Source organism: Falco cherrug, chromosome 13 (genome assembly GCF_023634085.1).
Source record: "Falco cherrug isolate bFalChe1 chromosome 13, bFalChe1.pri, whole genome shotgun sequence".
NCBI classification, from domain to species: domain Eukaryota; kingdom Metazoa; phylum Chordata; class Aves; order Falconiformes; family Falconidae; genus Falco; species Falco cherrug.
This window is the reverse complement of record NC_073709.1, coordinates 13702819-13724153: the sequence shown is the minus strand read 5'-3', so window position 1 is coordinate 13724153 and position 21335 is coordinate 13702819. Positions and strand designations below refer to the sequence as shown.

Genomic DNA, 21335 nt, shown 5'->3' with positions numbered 1-21335 from the left:
TTTAGAAAGTGCATTGACACTGGAAGTGGAACAGCTCAGGCACTGAACATAGTTCTCATATAAGCAAAAAGGTTTGTACTTTAAAAGTACTAGCTGAGAAAATATGAAGAAACTTTAGCACAGAAAGAATGGTTTCATTCTTTTCCCCACACCAATAGCGCTGATCCAAACTGGCAAATACAACACTGCAGAAGAAAACTTCTAGGCAGAAATAATTACCTGGAAAATTATACTATTCAATATTCTCTTTTTTTTGCCAGTAGTACAAAAGCACTTGAATAACTCTTGGCAGGCTGGATCCCTGGTTTTGTTTTTTTTTCCCTCCAACAAAACCCATAATTGCATAGTGGAAGAAAACCAGAGGGAGCCAAGCACCACCACTTTAATTATTTTAAATGTGCTAATGAGTTCAGTGGATCCCCTGAATCACTTGTGTAATGTAGCATTGTCTGTCAAATCTGTCATCTGCTTAAACAAAATAAAATACATTCTGGAGATGTGTGTCTTGAGACTGAAATCATAACTATCACCAAGAGGTCACTCTCTCCTGCGATTGCTTTCTGAAGCAGTAACATTCATTTCTAGGGTTCTGGAGACCTTGTGATCTTGTGTAGAATTCATCAAGGAAAGGTTTTATAAGACACCTGGCTTTTCTCATCTTTGCAAGCACTATTTGGAACATGTGTTCTAATAATAAATACAAACTAATAGTTGAAAACTATAGGGGTATCAATGGAGGATCTCTACAGGATAGAAGTCTGTCTTCCACTTACTACACTCCTGAAGGAAGTGAGACAAATCTCTTTCAGTTCATCAGCGCATCTCACAGATCCCAATAACTTTCTGTTAAAACTTTCAACTTCATGTGAAACAAATTTATTAGCGATAAATTTTTCTCCTCCTTCTCCTCTCCCATCCCATGCACAACTAAAAGCAACGATTAAAATCTTATTTAACATACTCTTAGAGTACAAGAGGGGGTTAAAGAATAGGAATAGGAACTCCTAGTAGGTGATCCAATAATTTAGCTGAACAGACAAGAGCTGTCAATCCCTTGGCCATACTAAAAGTCTCTTTCTATTGCTCCAACCATGGTCTTGAGAGGGCTGATCAGAAAGATACATGACTTGAGAAGCAAAAGAAGTTAGCCTCAAACTTCTTTAGATCAGCCTAGTGGGAGGAATACTGCTCCCCTCTCCTTTTTGAACTCTCCTCTTAACTGCTGAACTTGTCCAATTTAGAACAACAGCCAAGTAAAGCAAAGCAGAGGGAGCAAGTTGGCAAGGAGGTGACAGTTTAATTTTGAAAATAAAAGGGATATATTTCTATGATAAATGACATAAGCTCCTTGTATAACCATTTAAAGACCATCAATGTGAAAATAACAGAACAGCAAAGTTGCATTCAGGCTCATTGAGCTCAAGGTGCCAGTTCTGTTAGATCGATACCAGCCTTCTCTTTCTATAGATGTACATAAATCCTTTTCAGATTTGAAAGAACTGAACACCAACCAGCATGTTTCTATAGTAAGAACAATTTACACACACACACACACACACACACACACACAAATAATCATTATTTCCCTTTCTTGTACACACAGAAAAACATTAGTTGCTGGAGAAAACGACACTCTGAAGTATTATTTAAGTGAAAATTACAGGGCAGTTGACACAGAATTCCCAACCCCATACATCTGTGTATGACTAAGGATATAAAACAAGATCTCATGTGACATTTCGATCTTAGACATAATGATTAGCCCGTAATATTGCCAGTCTGCTCCCAGGTCTCCTGAAGTCTTATTAAAAACACCCTTTTCAAGACACATTTCTCTCCCCCTAACAGGCAAATTCCTTTGCTGCCAAGAAAAGCAAGCAAGAGTGAAGCATATGAAATACCACATATGTTCTACTGCGTGTTAGGAAAACCAAGTGATTAGCTTACAGGCATGCTATCACCAGGTGCCACGAGCAGCAGAAAATACAATCAAAAAAGGGGCACATAACAAGCTGAGGAAAGCTGCAAGCATTGAGGTAGCCAGTGTAACCACCCAGATCAAGCTGCAGGCAGTAGCTGTAACAAGTCACTGCAGGACAAGCCTGAGCAGGCTACTGGTCTACCAGGCACATGGCAGCTTCACCTCTTCCACTGCCAGTGTAATCCAGCAGTAACGATGCTCTCACTTCTACCCAACCATTCTTTATACAAAGCACAGCATGTTAATTCATTTTGCTGCGTTCTTAGAAATATTTAAAGATCCACTGAAATGGAAGAGTACACTTGCTTCATAGATCAAGAAACTACAGTGGGATGCTATTTGTTATGTGCTTTAAACTGGTTGTTTTGTTTTGTTTTTTAAATCACCCCTTCCTTTTCTCTTTTTTCATAGCTCTTTGATCACTCAAAATTCCTTTTTTCTCCCCCATCCTATTACTTGAGCTCTGGCTGCGCTGTGCACAGTAATTTGTGGTTTAACAGCTTATTCCAGCCCATTTTCCACTATTAATAGTTTCTGAACTACTCTCTTACAATAGAAGGTAGGTGAAGATCCCAAAATTGATGTAGAAATGGCCAGTTTCTGGTTATGTGGATAGCTATTTATCAAAAGACATCCCCTTTTCTTCCTGTTTTCTCCCTCCCTTTCTTTCCTTTCTTTCCACCCTAGCACTTCTCACCCTCCTTCACCTACACCCACACGGAAAAAAACAAAACACCCAATCTTAAAAAAATTATACCCTATCCAGAGTCACATTTTGGTTGGCAGTAGCTTGATCCAGACTTCAATGTATGTTATACTGGTCATGATTAAGTATTCTAGTGGAATGTAAAATAACTGTTTTAGCGCTCAAATAGTGTTTCCTTTTCTTAGAAAAATGGCTGAAAAAAAAGTACTGGCTTTAGAAATCTTTAACCTTATTTTTGTGGATCCAAACCTCACTTAGGCAAAAACTGGACAGAGACAACCAGCAGCATCCAGAAAAAAACAAGAAAAAAAAAATCTCTTTTCTTCATTTTCAGTTAGCTACTAGTTGAAGTAGGTTCCAGAGCACCCAGAACGATCATTTTAAAATCTGTTCCAAAGACTACATCACCTGTAGTTCAGATTTTTAAAGTAATCAGAGAAAGGTTTTGAAAATTATCATTCCGATTCCTTTTGAAGCTTTTCAATTAGAAAAAAATACAAAATCATTTAATAAGGACTGTTTAACATAAGATAGGGACATATTTAATACTTGGAGCACGGCAAATAAATTCAACCAATATACTCTCATTTCAAAAATAGCTGCAATTATTTTCAAATAATTAAAATAAGTTAAACATACATAGCCAGGCCCACAAAAAAATGTAGCCAAAACCTGCTTGCTTTGACAAACCAACAATGTAGCCTGGCTTGCTTTAGAGCTGAAAAGCAGCATACACCTGCCCAGTGATATTAATCTAAAAAGATGCTTGTCAGCTGCAGACCCAGCATAGAAGTAGGTAAGGGTGGAAACGGGAAAAAGGAGGAGAGTTAAAGTAGAAGAGGAGAGTCCCAGCATCAATACCGTCAGAGCCTATCAATTGCTCATGCACCCCTCAGACACCCTTGAAGTAACTAACTTAGAGGATTTAGTTTACCACTTCTTATTCATGCTGCCTTACAAGAATTTTTATAATTATTTAAAAAAATTGATATTGCAAACAGGGGGAATCTAATCATATTTACACCCACCTCCTTCCTTAATCTTCAATATCTAATCTTTCTACAGCAATCTGAACTAGTAAACATAAAACTGTAAAGCAAACAAACAAACCCCACCAAAACAATTTCTATGAAAATTCTATGGTTTTGAAATCCATTTTCTACCAATAAATGGCTGCAGAACTCACTAGCTCTTTGGCATCTTCATGAAGATGATATATCAAAAAAACTTGTGTCATATAAAAATAATATCATTCACTATGTTTTCTGATTCCTTCTTACAACTGTTAGAAACCACAATATTAAAAAAATTCTGATCTGATGGAACTCAGGAATGGAAACCTTAAATGGAAAGTTATTCAAGTTATTTGATTATTTTAGCACGTATCAATCCTCAAACAACTGTTAACTATTTTTGGAAACTGAGCTTGATACCATATCAAATCAACACAAATATGTCATTATATTCAAAGGTCTAGAAAACTTAAAAGAAAGAAAACAGAAGCACACTAGAAGACAGTATTTAAAACCACAGATTTTGTGTCTCCTCTGAGATCACCTCCCAAAATATCACAGCACATACTAATCAAATCTCTCACATTACTACAGTTTCAGCATACAAAGTCACACAAATGTACTTGCAACAGTAACGCCTTTGTGAAGATTTCCATCATAAGACTGTCAAACTGTATAGTGTAACCAATTTCTGGTACTCAGGTTTAATCAAGGTAGACAAAAATGCTGGAGACACTGCAACTGTTTTATGGCTATGGGCATCAAGGATCCTGAGATTGCTTCCCAATTGCCATCAGATGCTACACCTCCTAGAACTGGAATCCTGGCTTCATTGACACCCTTCTAATGACCCCAGGAAATTCCACTAGAGCAACTGCGTGTCCTCTTCAGCAAAAGAAAAATGCACCAGCACACCCAATCTGCACTCCTTCAAAGAGCCAAGCACCAATAATGATTTTAAATGAAACATCAGCTTTTCAGGATTTAATTACACAGCACCATAATCCTAAATTTTATACATTCCCAACTGTTTTAGTCAGCAGGACTGCTGCCTAATGGACACATAGAAATGCCTGCTGTTCATGTGTGACAAGACTTAACAACATAAAGATGAAAAATGGCTAACAAAACTCTGTAATATGAAGGGAAAAATTAGTATTTCTATAGCTTACAGACCTTTCCTTTGAAAAATCTATTTTGTAAAACAATCCTACTAGCTGACACTTCAGAATTTTAAAATTTCTTTTTTGTATTTGAAAACTGATCTATTTGTTTGGAGCTAGATTATCTAATCATTGCCTCAAACTCGCAATAAAAATGTTAATCACTAAGTATCACAAAAAAATGCTAAACTGAAAGCGCTGCTTTATTCAAAAATGTGTTTTCTTTGTTCTCACAATACCAGTGACTATTTACAAATTTAAGTGCTTTCTACAGATGATTTACTTGAGTGAAAACTTTGAAAATATGATAGCAGTAGCAGCTTTACATTCATGAACTTCTACATAAAAACCTCCTCAGATCAGAAGTCTAAAACTAGAGGTAAGAAAACAGATTTTAGTTTCAATCTTGAAAACTTGTCACTTTTTTGAATGAAAGTGACCATTTATTACTTGTACATGTAAGACTATCTCAAGACCAGGAGACATATAAGGTTTTGTGGTTTATGGATCTAATTTAGAGACATAATTAGAAAATATCTCACTGTACAGGTCGCAGAAAGGAACTGCAGAAGCTCCTAACTCCTGTCTGTTTCTATTTGACATATAAAAAACCCTCTACTTAAAACAAGGCAGCTCGGAAGTCTTACCTGAGTCTGCTTCATTGCCCGTTCCATTCTGCGAGTATTTCCTTTCTCAAGCTTGGTCCGAAGGAGTAAGGCTGATGTCTGAATGGCCCAGAACTTTGGCTGAGCGAGCAAGCACTGCAGAGGAAAAAAACCATTTTTTCATTATTTCATTTTAAAAGACACTGAAGACAATAAAGTTTTTAACAGTGTTCTTGAGCATGAATGCTGTTTCCTAGTCTGAAAGTCAAATACACGGTTGTAGTCTCTTTGATGAATTGAAGGCTGTACAGATTACCTTAATCTATTTTCAATATAAAAGGCATCAAAACTTTTTTTTCTCCTTCAGACTGCATACAGTCTGTACACGTACCCATATGGTGTATACACCAAACTGCACAAATTAAAATAGCTACTCAGAATGGAAGGAAAATACAGAATCCGATACTGAAGCAGTCTGGCTCAGCCTTCCCCACACCTGCATACTGGATAGCTGTAGACAGCAGCAGGGATCCTGCTTCTTAAGGCTGAACAAAACCAGCTCTCTTTTGCCCCCTCGTAATGTATGAGATGCTCTGATGCCTGCATTAACAGCACCTCCACATTAAACAGGCTGAAATTGCTAAGAATCTGAAGAATATTAATTAATTTAGAATTTGCCATGACTAGAGAATAACAGGAAGAATTTTTGATGTGTAGTAGATGTATGGGGAATATGGAATATTCTAGGTAAAAAGCTTTCCTAAAGATATGGTAAGTTATCACTTGGAATGCCCTGCCCTGATGCCAGGAACTTGGTGCCAGTCTCCGATCACTGATTTTTAGGAAAGCCCGATAGGAGATACGTAGCCAATACAGCTTTGATATCCCTTAATAATGTACAGACCACCATGGATTCTTTCCAGTATGGTTTCAGACAGAGCATATCATTTTTCTGTTACTCACTTTGAAACGGGAGACAGTAGGAAAACATCCTTGCTAATTTCATTGACACTACAAATACAATCCAGCTTCTCTGAGAAAATAAATTTGTCTATAGATACTTGTAGACTGCAGAAAAAACCCCAGTGGCTTTATTCTTTCCTTTCAAAGATTTCCCAAAGCATTAAAAAGTATACTTTGCTGGTGGTTTGTGTGAAACGCCTGACAAATTTCTGTCATATTGTAATCTGTTTTTCTTTTCCCTAGTGTTTTCACAGGAAAGGAAGCAGAAAGAAACAAGCTAAAACAAATTATCTCCAAGCAAAACTACAATGGGAACAGAGGCAACAGCAAATGAAAGCATAAATGAAAGCAGTATGAGCACATGTACAGCCACCAAACACTTCAACATCAGCTGATCCTCCCTCTTCTGACCAATGATCTCTGCACTTCCACAACTTCCACTCAGTATTACAAGTAAGAAGTACCCCAAGGCTTCTATACTGTCCTCTGTGCTGAGGACCTGGAAGTAATTAGAGGAACACAATTACAATCTTTTATATTCTGTAAACTTTCAAGTATCCTTTTTACAAATTGATTATGATCAGTAAATCTGTTAACTGGTTCAAATCCTAGTGGGAAGCTCATCTCTCTACTGCCTCATCATGGGAAGTTAAGTCTCCTACCTATTTTTGTTTGGTCTTAAGACAAACCCGTGCACTGCAGGCAGGACAAGTACAAGGCATTCCTAACAGAGGACCCTGGTTTCTGAATTTATTCTTCAGTGGCCAATCCAGGTGGCTACTAAAAAAAATACACCTTAAGAGTTTGTTAGGGCAAACACTTGAAGGTTGTTTACTTTAGCTTAAAAACTTCTTTTATAACAAAGGTTACCCTTTTCTCCATTTTCTCCACTATTGGTATTCTGTCATATTATTTTATTTTTTACTTAAAGGGAATTTTTTCTCTGCTACATTGTCGTAGATACTAGTATTTATTTTTCAAATGAACACAACATCTCTCAAAAGAATAATGGAAACTAAAAGGCTTGACTAATAGTGCTCCTAAAGATATTTTCAGGTCCAATTACAGCCCTTGCCCAGCAGCAGAATACTCGTCCCCTTACCCTGGCTCACCTTAGCAACTGGCACAAGGAGAGTATAGCACAAAGCCTCTGTGTTCACGCCACACAGCTCTGCAAGAGAACCAGCAGCTCAGGAAAGCCTTTCTTCAGCCTCTATGCATACCTCCCACACACCATTGCACTGATTTAAGCAATCATGCTGTATAAAGTGTGTATAAAGTCATATGGGGAGAGAAGCGAAGAGAAACAGGGTGGGAGAGAGGCAGGGATAATTATGTTTCACTCCTCTGCAGAAGCAATGACAGTCTTATCTTAAATAACAATCCTGCTTTTTAAAAGGTATTTATAAAACAAAATGTAAGGTATACCTGCTGTACAATTACAGAAGAAAAAGCTAAATTCTCTACCAGTTTTATTGATACTTTTTTTTTTATTGATACAAAAAACCATTGCAATTGCATAGGATGATGACAACCAGGCCTATTTTTCAGTTAAGAAACTCTTGTAATTTTATACTTGTACTCAGCTCAGTCCTGCATCAGAACTCAAATGCTCACCTTTTCAATGCCTAACTGTAATGTTTACAGCACCACAGATACAAAATAATACATGTATAAAGGATACAAATGTTTATACTCAAGGGCTGTAAAAAATAATTTCAGAATATGTATCTATAACCATCAAGCAAGCCTTAATCTGCACATATTCTGGACAAAACCCCCTATGTTTTCAACTGAAAATAAATCTGGACTCTACTGATGAGACTATAAGTTAAAATAAAACATCTGGAAAAAAGAAAAACTAAATCAAAATTATACAAGTTAAGTCAACATATGGGAAAGTTTATTGTACTGTACCAAAGGCAGCTAAGAAAATTAACAGAATAATTCTAAAACAAAACCACTACTGAGAATCTTCTCAAGTCATCCTTGTTCTTACTTTAGGGAAAGAACAATAAAATAAAGTAAAAGAAAAGCAGGAAAATTAGGTGGGGTGAGAAGCAAGGAAAAAACCCAAGGTTATGCAACATTTTCTGCACTGAATGGAATGTTTTCACATGGGAAAACTCATTTCTCCAATTCTTCCCCACATTTTTTCCTACAAACAAGAACCCTTTATACCATCCTCTCCCATCATATCAAAGTGTAGAAAGATTACTAAAATATTACACAAAACAGAGTATTTCATTCAATGCATCACCCTTATATGACAATGGAATGAAACATGATCGTCAACATCTTAGTAACAAAGTAGTCCGCTACTGTATGACACCCCCATTACTATGTAAGAACAAAATGGCAAGTCATATTTGAATGGTGAGATAGGTGCACGTTACTGATGACACCCAGATCAAACCCAGCCACATGAGTTCTGCCAAAACCAGGCTGATTATCAGGCACTGTTAATGGATGATTCAGCCTCATCGTTATTCAGAATTTAACCGACATGTGATGCACTCCTTGAGCACTCTACTAGCTTTCTGTTAGAGAACCAGAGAAAAAAATGCTTGCGCAGCTTGCAGTGTCTATACAAAATTCAGAACAAGCTGGCAAAAATCTTCAAGGATGCTTGTCACATTGGTACTTCATATATACACATACATGCAAAAGTGTATTATTTATGAAGTTACAATGGTTGGTTTTAAGGAAACTACACACAGAGCAAGCAGCCTACAGCTTAAAAATCAGTAATATAACACATTCAAGATAAAACAGAAAAGATAACCAAAGAACCCTGGGAAAGCTGGGACACACAGAGGAGCTTTACACAATACTATCAGATGTCCAACCCCCAACCCAACCTCTTCTGAAGGACACATGGATAAGACTGTATCAGTCAGCCATGACTTATAAAAGGTACAGGTTGTTCAGATCAACTCTTCTGTATTACGCCATCCGCTATTTAAAAAAGTAAGAGTTCCTGTAATAATTCTTTCTGACATCAAAGTCAGGAAGAGCTTACATGGGCTTATTAGGTGTGCTAGACAAGCTGGAACAGGTGAAGATGATCCTTGTTAACTGCAGTTTTAAATAAATTTCATATCTTCTGATTTTTCCTTATTATAAATCTATGCTTTACATAAGCCCGTTCTTTTATTCTTGTCCCTTGCTCACTGGTAAAACATGAGTAGCCTAGCAAACTCTGCAATTGCTATGATGGAGCCATCATTTGAAAGTGGACTTTGAAACCCTGAGCACTTTTAATTGCAACCAGTTGCAGAATTCCCAAGAGTTTTGCACATTAGTCCATCGTTGAACAAAAAATATTCTGCTTATTGGCCGAACTGACAGGATGTGGTGAAACGCCTTACTTGAAGGCACAGGCATGAGGTACCCTGAGGATTGCTCTGTTCCTCTGTCATCACCTCCAAAGAAACGGCCTTTAATTTAGATTCACTCAGGTATTTGCTAACATATTTTAAGCCACAAACAAAAAACCAGAAAATACTGGGAGGGATTTAGAAAAAAAAATTAAAAAAATCCCTTTCCAGTTTCTTTTAATTACCAATTCCAGTTTACTACTTCAGCAGCTCTGTTGTTTGCTTTTCCAAAAAGCCACATGTAATTAAGATTCCCAAAATTACTTATGGGGATTATTTCACGTCCATTTATCATTAGTCTTGCTTCATATAACCAAGTATATAATTATATGATGACTTTGATGAATTCATTCAGATTATTAACATTGAAGCCCTATTTCTTCCATTTAACCAAAGGCAAAATGACAACCTTATACCTCATTCTGTACTTCTCTAAGATGCGAAAATACTGTGGCTTCTTTTCAGCATCCTGTATTGTGCAAAGTAGTCGAGTGAGTACATCAAAAATGAACTGGTTGGAGGCATATGACTGAGGCATGAACAGGCAAAATTCTTGCTGCTTGCAGTTGCTTTGCAAAGGTATCTCTTAATCTCTGGTGAAGGACTCTCAACTGAAAGCTGCCTTACAAGTGCCTAACTTATTTTTAAGCATACAGGCATAGGATTCTTTGACATAAAAAGTTCTATGCAATTATATCCTAAGAAATGAGAGAAGAAAATTAGTATGAGATTAGGGAGAATTTGATTTTGTTTTCCACAGTCTCACCCAAATAAACTAATGCTTAAATTTCTGTGTAACTAAACAAGTTTTTATTAAAAAAGTCATGTCCAAATGACACTGTTTAATTTGATTTTTTTTTTTATTTTCTCTTAGCACTGAACTGGTGACAAAATGGTAAAATGCAACAGAATTAAAAATAACTTGACTTACGGAAAAAAACTACAAGATGCCATGTTATTGTGGAAAAGTTTCTTTAAATTTAATGTACACTTTTAACAGAATTGTTTTACAAAAGATGGTCCTTGCAATTCTGAAAAAGTACGCACAGGAAACTCTGCCCTGGGAAGTAGTTAGATAAGCTATGAAAAACTATTTCTAATTGCCTAAGAAAGATTAAGGCAAGCCAAGGTCCAGAGAGAAGCAGAAAGAATACAAGTTTTGAAAAATGTTCTTAGAAAATCAGCTCCTCTATTAACTGAGCTTGAACACAGATGATTTCTAGTAGTACTGGCAGCTTCTGGCTGAAATGAGTTTTGTAGCTTTAAATGGTAATTCTTAGAACTCTGTAAGGTAAAATAGAGTAGATTTGTGACTAAGTGGTTTCCAATACCAGTGCATTTTTTAATGTTGTGCTGAAAAGCATAAATAACAAGGGGATAAGGAAAATAATAGATTTCTAGTTACAATTAGGCAGTAGAACCATGACTTGGCAACAAAATAAGCCAGTCAATATGACTATTTTTTGCTTTTCTGCTTGGTGTATGAGCATGTAAAAATTCCCTGTTTGCTGAAACAGAGCAAGTAGCTTCTCTGTTCAAATTCAGCATACATACCGATTCTGCTGTACATGCTCATCCCAAAGATTTAAAAATAAATAAGAATCAAAAGAAGATCTGATTATATATCACAACCAGCAAACACATAACGTTGAGGTTTCCCAGACCTTAAATTCCTCTGGTAGTTTTATTCTTATCACAATACTCAACAGTTTACTAATCCTTCAGTGACCCGAAATTGAGAGGAAACCACAATAAACATGTGCATACGCAAAACCTCAAGATATAATAAATACACAACTAAAATACATTACTGTTTTCTAAATAGGTAAAAGGTAAGCTACATATTTAACTAGACAAGAAGTATTTTATGTTTAGAATTACTGAAATATATTTGTCAAAGGATTCTTTTTAAGAACAGAATGTTATTCTTCTGGTGAGTATAAACATTTTATCTAATGCAATAAAGTTGCTTAGCAACCATGTAAAGGAACTATCTCCTTGTCTATCTCTATTTATATTAAAAGTTTGTATTTAATAACTATCACAGTATACATGCTCTGTATTCTCAGAAATGACATTGCCAATAAACTTAAAAATGCACTTAGAATTACAGAACGTTGAATAACAATTGGAATAAACAGGTTTTTGTCTCTGAGCCACCACTGTCCTCAGTTCAATGCTGTCCCAAGATTCTTCCTCTTTTTATTTCCCATTGTTATATTAGATACAAAACCTCTCTATCATTACATATCATTGTTATATATGATATATAATTACTGTATGTTAATCTCTAGACATTATATAATTGCGAAAAAATTGAACCCTTGTACTATGTATCTGTAAGACCCATCTAACTCATCCCAGACAAAGACTAAATACTACCATTTTTGAGACGTTACGTTTTTTCATACTAACTGGGGAGCTCCTCTGGTCTCTTAATAAACAATCAGTTTATTGAAGTTGATTAATCTTAAGTTCAGATGGAAACACCTCCCACTTCTATATATTTATAAATAGAATACAGAATACTTTCCATTTCTCCAAGACTACCACCTTAATGTATGACAACTTGACTTTAGGTTCAAAATTCAAATAGAACCTGACATAAGAAAAAAATTTCTCTTGGACAGTGAATTGGAATAGGTGGCAACAAAATAATACGTGATACAACAAATTCAAGCCTACTGCCTTCAGTGCTTGTACATGAGAAGTTATACTAGTGGACCAAGTACAACCCTTGATTTATATAAAACATCATGACTACATGATAGTTCTGAACAAACAACAGTGGTTAACTTGGAAACATACAGGATGCTGAAGCGAATGATTTCAAACTATTTTCTCATTGCAGCTTCTGTCATCCATGAACTGTGGCACTGCAGACAACATTCCTAAATAATAAATTTGGAATTTGCACCGCTAGTCAGGGTGCTAATTTGAGCACCTATAAATTCCTCACTTTCCTAAGTATTATTGATAGGAAATATTTGATATTTGATTTTATGTATCAATAGTTAGATAAGACCTACTAATCTGAAAAAAACCAACCCAATTTTGGCCATCTGTTCAAGACAGCAAGCCTTCAGATAAATACACTGTTAATCTCTAGAAACATTAGGAGAGCTTTAGGCACAAACAATTATAAAATGTAAGGCTGTATATTCTCCAGTCACTTTTTATTAACTATGAACACCTTCATATTTTCTAAGGCCCAACAAGAAAAAAAATTATGTTAGGATTTCACTCCAGATGATTCTTGTTACAACTTGACAAATTCTAATCCTATTTGGCATAATTATGACCTTAGCAACATGAACAAGATAAGGGTCACAAACAAGGAAGATAATATTTTCATCTCTTGAGAATGTGATGCTTCCATAAATCTTACGACAGTGGATATATTTAGTGGTTAGCAAGTAGAAAGGCAGAGAAGAAAAAAAAAAGTCTGTAATTTATCTAGTAAATCTAGTTCCTAGTATGCACTAGCCAACAGACTTAGTAAATTGCTCTTTTTTTATTTTATTTTTTTTCTTCTTTTTTAAAAGATCTAAATAGAGGGAATAGTCACACTAGTGTACGCCATGTACATATCTCCTCCTCAAGGTCAAAAGAATTGCTCAGACAAACAAACAAACATCAAAGGCTCTGTTGATACAGTTTAACAATTATCAGAACCTGTGCTGTATATGGCTTGATGCATCTGTTTTATTTCACACTTTCACTGGACACTGAAATCTATCCTACACTTGAAATCACTCTAAGGGTGGTTTGGACTGGAAAATCAAAATATTACCAACCTATCTTGCAAATTTAAAGTGTACATATATCAACATAAAAGCAAATGTTTTTGAAATTTCTGGTTTTTTCCTATTAAACAGATAGTAATTTTACCTAGCAACTGACCACATCTTTTTCCATATGGCTTTGACAACTATAATTATTTTCTCTAAACTCAACAATATGAAGTCTTTGGTGTTACAGACTACTAATTGATCAAACAGTGTTAGGGCAAAATATCAAGACAAGGATAATTTACTTTTTTTTTTTTTTCCCAAACACCATAACTTGTATTATACACTTTCAGGCATTATTCCAAGTCCTGTGTTAGTGTTTCTTTTTCAGTGTTGCATCGGGAAAATGTGTTATTACTTGGTTAGGTCTTAAATATTTTCTTGCCTAACAGTATCTAATATAAATTCTACATGGCACCTTTACAGTATTAGCCAAGACCTCTGCACTGTAACAAGAAAACAAAAAAATTATGCAATGTGCAAGCCTATATGACAAGCGTTAGCAGAAGTTCTGTATTTTCCTTTATTAGGTCTTTCATTGATTTTAATGGGTTGTTACATCAAGACAGCACATTACAGAGTCAATCATATAATAATTTGCCATTTTCTTTAAGGTCTCTTCAAATTATCATCATTATTTAAATGCTATGTTCTTTTTCAATAAATTGTGCCTGACTGTCAGTTAGTTAAACCAGAGACACATGCAAAAATATCGAAAGAATTAAAGGACAGAGCAGATTTACTTTCCTGCACTGGCTGAGACATCAGCACATGCATAGTGCCATTTTCCAGTACTACTTTAATATTCCACATATACTTCAGTAGGCTGAGACCACACATTCAGCATATTTTTTCCAAAGTCTAAAGCTATTCACTCAACTGTATGACAAGAGTTTATTTTGGTCTATAAAACTAATCCAGGGACTCTACAACTAAAATAGCTTTTCACCGCAACAGGTGTTAGCTGATCATGAGCAGAGCTGGGCTTAAAGCTCTTAGCCGCAGCCATTAGAAATATCTCAGTGCTAAAAAGTCAAGAGCAAGGCTGAAACATGCCGCATCAAGGCACTACTTTAATTAGAATGGTATTTTTAAAATTCACTTTGTCTAGTCTTGTCTGGCAGCCTCGGCACTCAAGTTGTAACATTACATCATTGTAAATACACAGTACCTTTTGTTGAATTTGACTGCTAAAACAAGAACATTACCTGATTTTTTTTGCATTTTTATATACTTCAATGTGTTTGAATGAGATTCTTTCACATATATAATTTCAGAGTCTTGGAAAATGTAATGCATTTGAAATAAAGTATTAATTCTGAGACTTTTAAAATGAAATATACACAACATGCATAATGGACAGTTCCTTTTTTCCCCATCTGCAGGTATAGGTATAAAGAGTTGTTACAAGTTTCCTCTTTGCCTATCCACACTTTATAAAGCAAAACATATGCAAAGATGTTAAAAATCTCTTACTTAAACAGTTAACTTAGACTGTATTAGACTGATTTAGAAATGAATACTGAACTCATTATAGCAGCAATTACATTACACTTACCTAGATGCAATTTAGCCTTTTTAAGTATCTTGTTTAACCTTAGTCTGCAAGTAACCAACTCTAGAATTCATCCTCTCTGGAATTTATCACATCTGAAGGTACATTAAATACAATATAAGAGTTACTCAGTAGCTGGCTTAAATAAAAAATTAGATGGGAAGACTGGAATAAAATTTCTTCTTACAGGACTTACAAAATATTCCACTAGTGTACACAAGAAGGCTAATGTCATTTCACTTTAGCTGTATTTTCCACAGCTGTTTTTTTACCCCACTCAAAGAGCATTCTGTAGCAAGTGGGTAGGTAGCTCTTGATAACATCCACTCAAAGGAATCCTCATATTCCACCCTGTTTATCACTATTTCCCCTCCATGGCACTAGTTTTGAGCAGTATCTCTTATTCCTGATACCCACCTTGCAAAGAACAGCTGCTGGGCAATTATTTATGCTAGGTCAGCTTGGAAACCATGCTGGCTTTTGTGCCATTTCTGTAGTACCTAGGACTCCAAGGAATAAAAAAGTCAGCAGGAAAGCTTGGAAGGTAGTCTTCCTGGGTCTGTTTACACAGTCAGTGATGACAGGAAGGTTCCCTAAAAAGACCATTTTGAACAAGCATCAACCTCCTGACAAAGCCTCTCACCCTTCATGGACTTCATGAAGGAAATTAGGTTCCTAGCTTATGCACAGTGGTTACATGCCCAACTGAAGTGCTTACTGCTAATGAATCCTCTAGATAGGTTCTCAATAATTTTATTGTTTCTTCCAGCCTCAAATCTCATTTGGTTCCCCTTGAGTTTGTCATGGGGCTGCAGACGCCTCTGGAATGACTGTTTCATCTGGATGGTGGAAAAGATATGCTCTAGACCAGACTTTCTCTATAGACCACAGATTTCAAAGTGAAAAAACCCTAAGGCGTACATTGCATCCTGCTACAGTTTTTTACTCAATACAAGAACCAAGTTGAGAAACATGTAAATATCTGCACAGGTTTAATCACTTTCAGTATTATACTAGCTGGTACGCTAGCAATAGATGTAAGGGAATATGAATAAGTAGTCCCATTAATAAAGTGAACGTCTCTTTGAAAAGAACAAAACACCCCATTGTGTACAACTTCCTAATTTCCTCTAAATTAAGAGAATTAGTCATATTTCTGTAGATGGCACTAGAAAAGCCAGTCAAATAAAGTCAGGGGTAATTTGCATTAAGAGGACTGCAAGCTGACTCTTTTCACTGAATTGTTGGGAAAGGACTATGAAAACAGAATAATGAGTGATTTTTTGCAAAATAAATGCACCTGCTACTTTCAGAAGTTCAACTCTGCCAAAACATTGTGAAGACTATAATGTTATCTGTTCAAAGACATGGTGTTACTATCCTCATTAGAAATATCAATACACTTCAGTATTTTTCTTCAGTATGTCTTCTACCTACCCCTAAAAGAAAGCATTCTTTATTGAAAAAACACCAACAGCTGTTTCTCAGCAACAGAACCAGCATCTTTTTCCTTTGTGTAGTCAATATTCAGACTCAGATACAGCTACAAGTCCTGATGGGGAAAAAGGATGACTTCCCAAAAGAGAATATCCTCAGACCTCACAGCTTGTTTGTTCATCTTGTTTTCTCTAGCAAAGGCAACATAGGTAACATTCAGGTAAAATGAGGCTGCCTTACCTCTGGTGTTGGTTCTTGTAATTATAATTAGTTAGGAGAACATCCAACTTTCCTTTCCATTCTCCATGACCATCTCATTTGAAACCTGAAGTCATGCCTATAGGCCAGCTCTCCTCTGCAGTGATTTTATTTTATTTTTGAAGGACAAGTGAAAAGAAACGTATGAAAGGTCTACATCTGCTGCTTTTACTAACAGATATAAATATGTTGTTCCGTGAAAGGCTGCATCTTTCCTTTTCCCTCCTTCTGCTTCCATGTACACTTCCTCACACACAGAAATACCAACCAAAACTTTAACACTCTCTCTTCCCACGTCCCCTTTTCAGTATGTACAGGGAAATGGTTAAGCATCTGTTAGAAGAATGTTCATGTCCAAAGCTCAGTCCATATCTGTTTCTTCTTCCTTCCCAATAGTCTTTACTTCTTCTGAATACACATCAAGAACTTCCTGAGCTTTCTCTCAAGCTGGATGTTTCTATGGTTTTTCTTAGAAAATCTCCTGTCTCACTCCATAACCCTGTGACTCAGAAACACACAAATACTGCCTGCATTAAGAAAATGAAATTAAAGGGGATCATTTGATGCAGTCATAGGTATACTGGAATCTGATGTCTAGTTAGAAGTAGAAGAAACACAAGCACATGATGGTTGTCTTTTCAACTAGCTGTGAATGTAGCTCTGCAGATAAAAGTAAAATGGCAGCCTGGTGTCCCCTACATTATACACTTCACAGAGAAAACAGATCAAAGAAAACAAGCACTAGAAAAACATTCCCTTGCAAGGAAAGCCTCATATGGACCACAGAAAAAGCTACACAAAAGGAGTACAAAGATTTACGCTTACTGAAGAATTTTCAGTGGAAACAAAAGACTTCAAGCAAGCTTTGTATGAATTCAAACATAACACACACAGAAAAGCAAGCTTATATTACCTTGCATGGAACAAAAATAAAACAAAATGTAGGGAGATACTTATATTGAGCTATGAACATGATTCTTTGATTCTGCATAACACAGTTGTTATTTAACCTGCATGCAGGTATGTAACTACCAGAAACACTCAGGGAAGGAAAAAACCCCAAACCCACCACAATTCAAAGTCATTTTAGAAACACTGGAAAATTCAACTCAAATTAATTTCTGCTAGGAAAATGTTTAAATGCTTTTTCCCCCCCCTTAGGATTTTCTACTTTCTAATAATAGTATAAATATATTATCTGAGTGTCAGATTATATGTTCAGTTCTACTTATACACCCAAACTGCAGAGATATCCTGAATGTCCAAAATTCTATCAATTTTCTTCCACATTAACAGACACCAGTGGGCTCATATTTAGCAAGTTTCTAAGAGCTTAATGGTCTGCAATGATACTAAGTGGTATCCTCTTGTAAGAGTTCAAAAAATAATAATTTTTCATGCTGTTGCTTAAGCTGGTTTTTGGGTTGTATTTTGGTTTGTTTTTTCTTTTCATTTTGAGAGACTGCTTCGGTTCAGAAGTAAGTTTTCCTTGGAGGCTCTCAATTTTTTTTCAGGAGAAGGAAGAAACTAGAGAAGAAAAGGAAATGTCACGAAGAAAGAAGATACTGTTTTATTTAAAGGAATCTGCTTCCAATGACTAGCGAAGGGTAAACCACATAAGATATGGCTCCTATTTTCACTTAGAATGGAGTCCAGCCATTATTACTGACACTTGCTCTGTTGTGCCAAACATGTCACTTATTCTGTGTTATGCTGAAACAACTTCAGCCAGATTTGACTGTAGTAGCATTGTCTTTTTAAGGTCTGTGGTTTGGACTTACTCCTGAAACAGCCTAAGTGCAGACTTCCACACCACATCACAGTACTGCATTTATTTCCTAAGGCCCAATCTCAACAGCAATAAATCAGGTTTTTGGATTCAAAAGACTAGACTTTAACTCTTTGGTACCAGTGATAAGGATTTCCCTAGGTATTAAACAACAGTGAATTTCTCCTTTTAACTGCTCAGCCTCAGGAATTTCACCATCTATGCCAAGATTCTGAACACATCATGTGCTCTTTCAATACTATCCTGAAAAACAGAAAAGCACATTAAAGAAATTGCTTTCTGTACAGATAGTAAAACAGTGAATTTAGTTTGAGCATGGCTAGATATAATATTTTAATGATACATAGTTTTAGGACTGTATGCAATGGTACATGCTGTCTGAGGACTTGCAATCTGTTTAGCCTCAAGACAAACAAAGCAAATGACTGAAAAAAAGGGTGAAAGATACAAAATCAGTGCCAATGGAGAATATTTTCTAACTTGTTCCATTCCAACCAGCCATGTGGGAGATGAAACATGTCCTACCCCCTGCTAGGTATTCCCTTGGAAACTACCACAGGAGGCTCTTAAATCCTCTGCCCTGCTTGCTCTACCCCACCCTCAGCCTTGCCTCTCTGACAAGGAGCATTTCTGAAACAGGCAGTGCTATAGGTTAACTTATTCTCTGCTAACAGAAATCTGTTCCTTGGGGAGATAGTTATGGATTTCCATTTTTCCATTTCTGGTACTGCTGCCTGTGGCTACAGACAAGAACCACCATTTGTCAATACTTTCTTTAGGTTGGTCAACTCTTAGTTTTGTTTTTTTTAATAGTACCTCTTATTCAGAAAAATCTAGGTAAGACAACACATTAAGGTTCCAGTTTCTTTTCTTTCTGCTTCTTTGTTTGAACTGTTCAGGACAAACTCAATGTTTGCAGCACTCCAGACTACTGCAAAAATCCTTTAGGTCTGACAGATCCTGCTTCCTTATGCAGCTGCCCCAGGGTGGTGGGATTTGTCTGTTCTGCCTGCTTACTCATGTTTATGAGCTCACCACTATGCTTTTTCCATCACTACGTTTTTTCCACAGACTGCCAGTGATGCTTTCTGTTTATTTGGTTTATCACCAGCCTCTGGAAGAACACTGCTTTATGTACTGCTGCTATCTTATGCAGCATAGATTCTTACTCTAACTGAAACTTTTATCTTTACTTTTGCAATGATAACTTTGGAACAAATATCCGTCCATAATAATTATCCTTAAAATACCTTAACTGAATATCTTTCCAGGAAGAGAAGGTAGCAAAAATACCAGTTCTCAGACAGATTTGGAGCACAACTATGAAAATTACACAACACAGTGGAGCTGTAAAAGCTCCCTTTGCATCCTTCAGTAAAAGGCATAAAATTATCTTCTTGAAAAGAATCAATTTAAATGTTTTCATAGTTTCAAACTTTAAGATTAGTCAATGGCCCAACAAAAATAATTTAACAGTTGCATTCAGTTTTTACATTACAAAAATTACATTTGTGAACCCATCCTATAATGATGTTAACTCGTCAAAATCAGCTATCACAGGATAGCTGTAACAGGAACAGCCAAAAACATTCAGGAAGAATTATTTGCCTAAAGCAGTGAATTATAGTAAGGCTGCCACTGACTTTACTATTAAACTATGTCAGAACAAATTACAGAATTTGTATAAAACTCCTTCACAACCTACAGTCTGCAAGAACAGCTGTCTGTAGAAGAACAGCAAGGAAAATTCACACAATGCCAGACAGGATTCTACAGGAAGCGTGTCATACCTGGTTTTCCCCTGTTTTGAATGCCAGCATCCACCACAGGAATTCTGCCTACAACAGCCTCTACTGTTCAGCAGTCTACATACTGCAATACTTGGTGTTCACAACTAAGTGTAACGTGTTGAACAAAAGAGGCAAGCCTCCATTACTGTTCGGTGGGCTAAGCAGCTAGGGACAAAGTCCAGAGATGACACCTTCAGTGAGAGTTTTAGGGCAATCTCAGCGGTTTCTCAGGAAAGAGCATAACAAATATTGATGTTCATTACAAAAATATTTGATTTCTGATTTCTTCCAGTTCTGATTTCACCAGTATAAGTATTCTCTTTAAAGACCTACTGTTCCCATTACACGCAATACAACCAGGCTGTTGAAGATCACCAGTACCCTGGCTTTAAACCTTATGTGCAAAAGTTTAGTTTCCAGGAGCAAAACAAAGCTGCAGCCACCTTCTTTTCAGAGACTGAAGACACCATGATCCTGAAAGATGACTAACTCCGTAAGTGGCAACCAAAAGTGAGGAAGAAGAGGAATAAAGATAGAGCCAGAAATATGTGAGAAAGAAAGGGGTTATGGAAAATGAAAGCAAGACTGAAAGGAGGCAAGAGCTGGCAAGGGAGGTCTTAGGGAAATGTGTTATGGATCAGTAAACGAAAAGGGAAGCTGACATAGACACAAGTGACTAATATTGAAAAAAGTAATAATGAGTGAGACTGCATGAGAGAAAATCCCATCTTGGTGGGCAAAAGTGAGTAACATTCCTAAATCTGACAGGGTTGTGTAGAGAAAAGCTATACTCTGCATATATTTATTAGAGACCAAAGGCAATGTCTGGGATGTGCTTAGACTTGAAAGACGTTAAAAGCATGAGCTGTAATGGATTAAGAGTCAAATACAACAGTCCAGTACC

The 21335-nt window shown here is 36.3% G+C and overlaps 1 protein-coding gene across 1 annotated transcript in view; it reads right to left on the bottom strand.

The window, feature by feature from the left end:
* Nucleotides 1-21335, bottom strand: part of TTC27 (tetratricopeptide repeat domain 27) — a 126738-nt gene that overhangs the window by 48169 nt on the left and 57234 nt on the right. The window contains exon 10 of the mRNA XM_055725910.1: nt 5511-5624. Coding sequence (XP_055581885.1) covers nt 5511-5624 — 114 coding nt within the window. The remainder of the gene's footprint in view (nt 1-5510; nt 5625-21335) is intronic.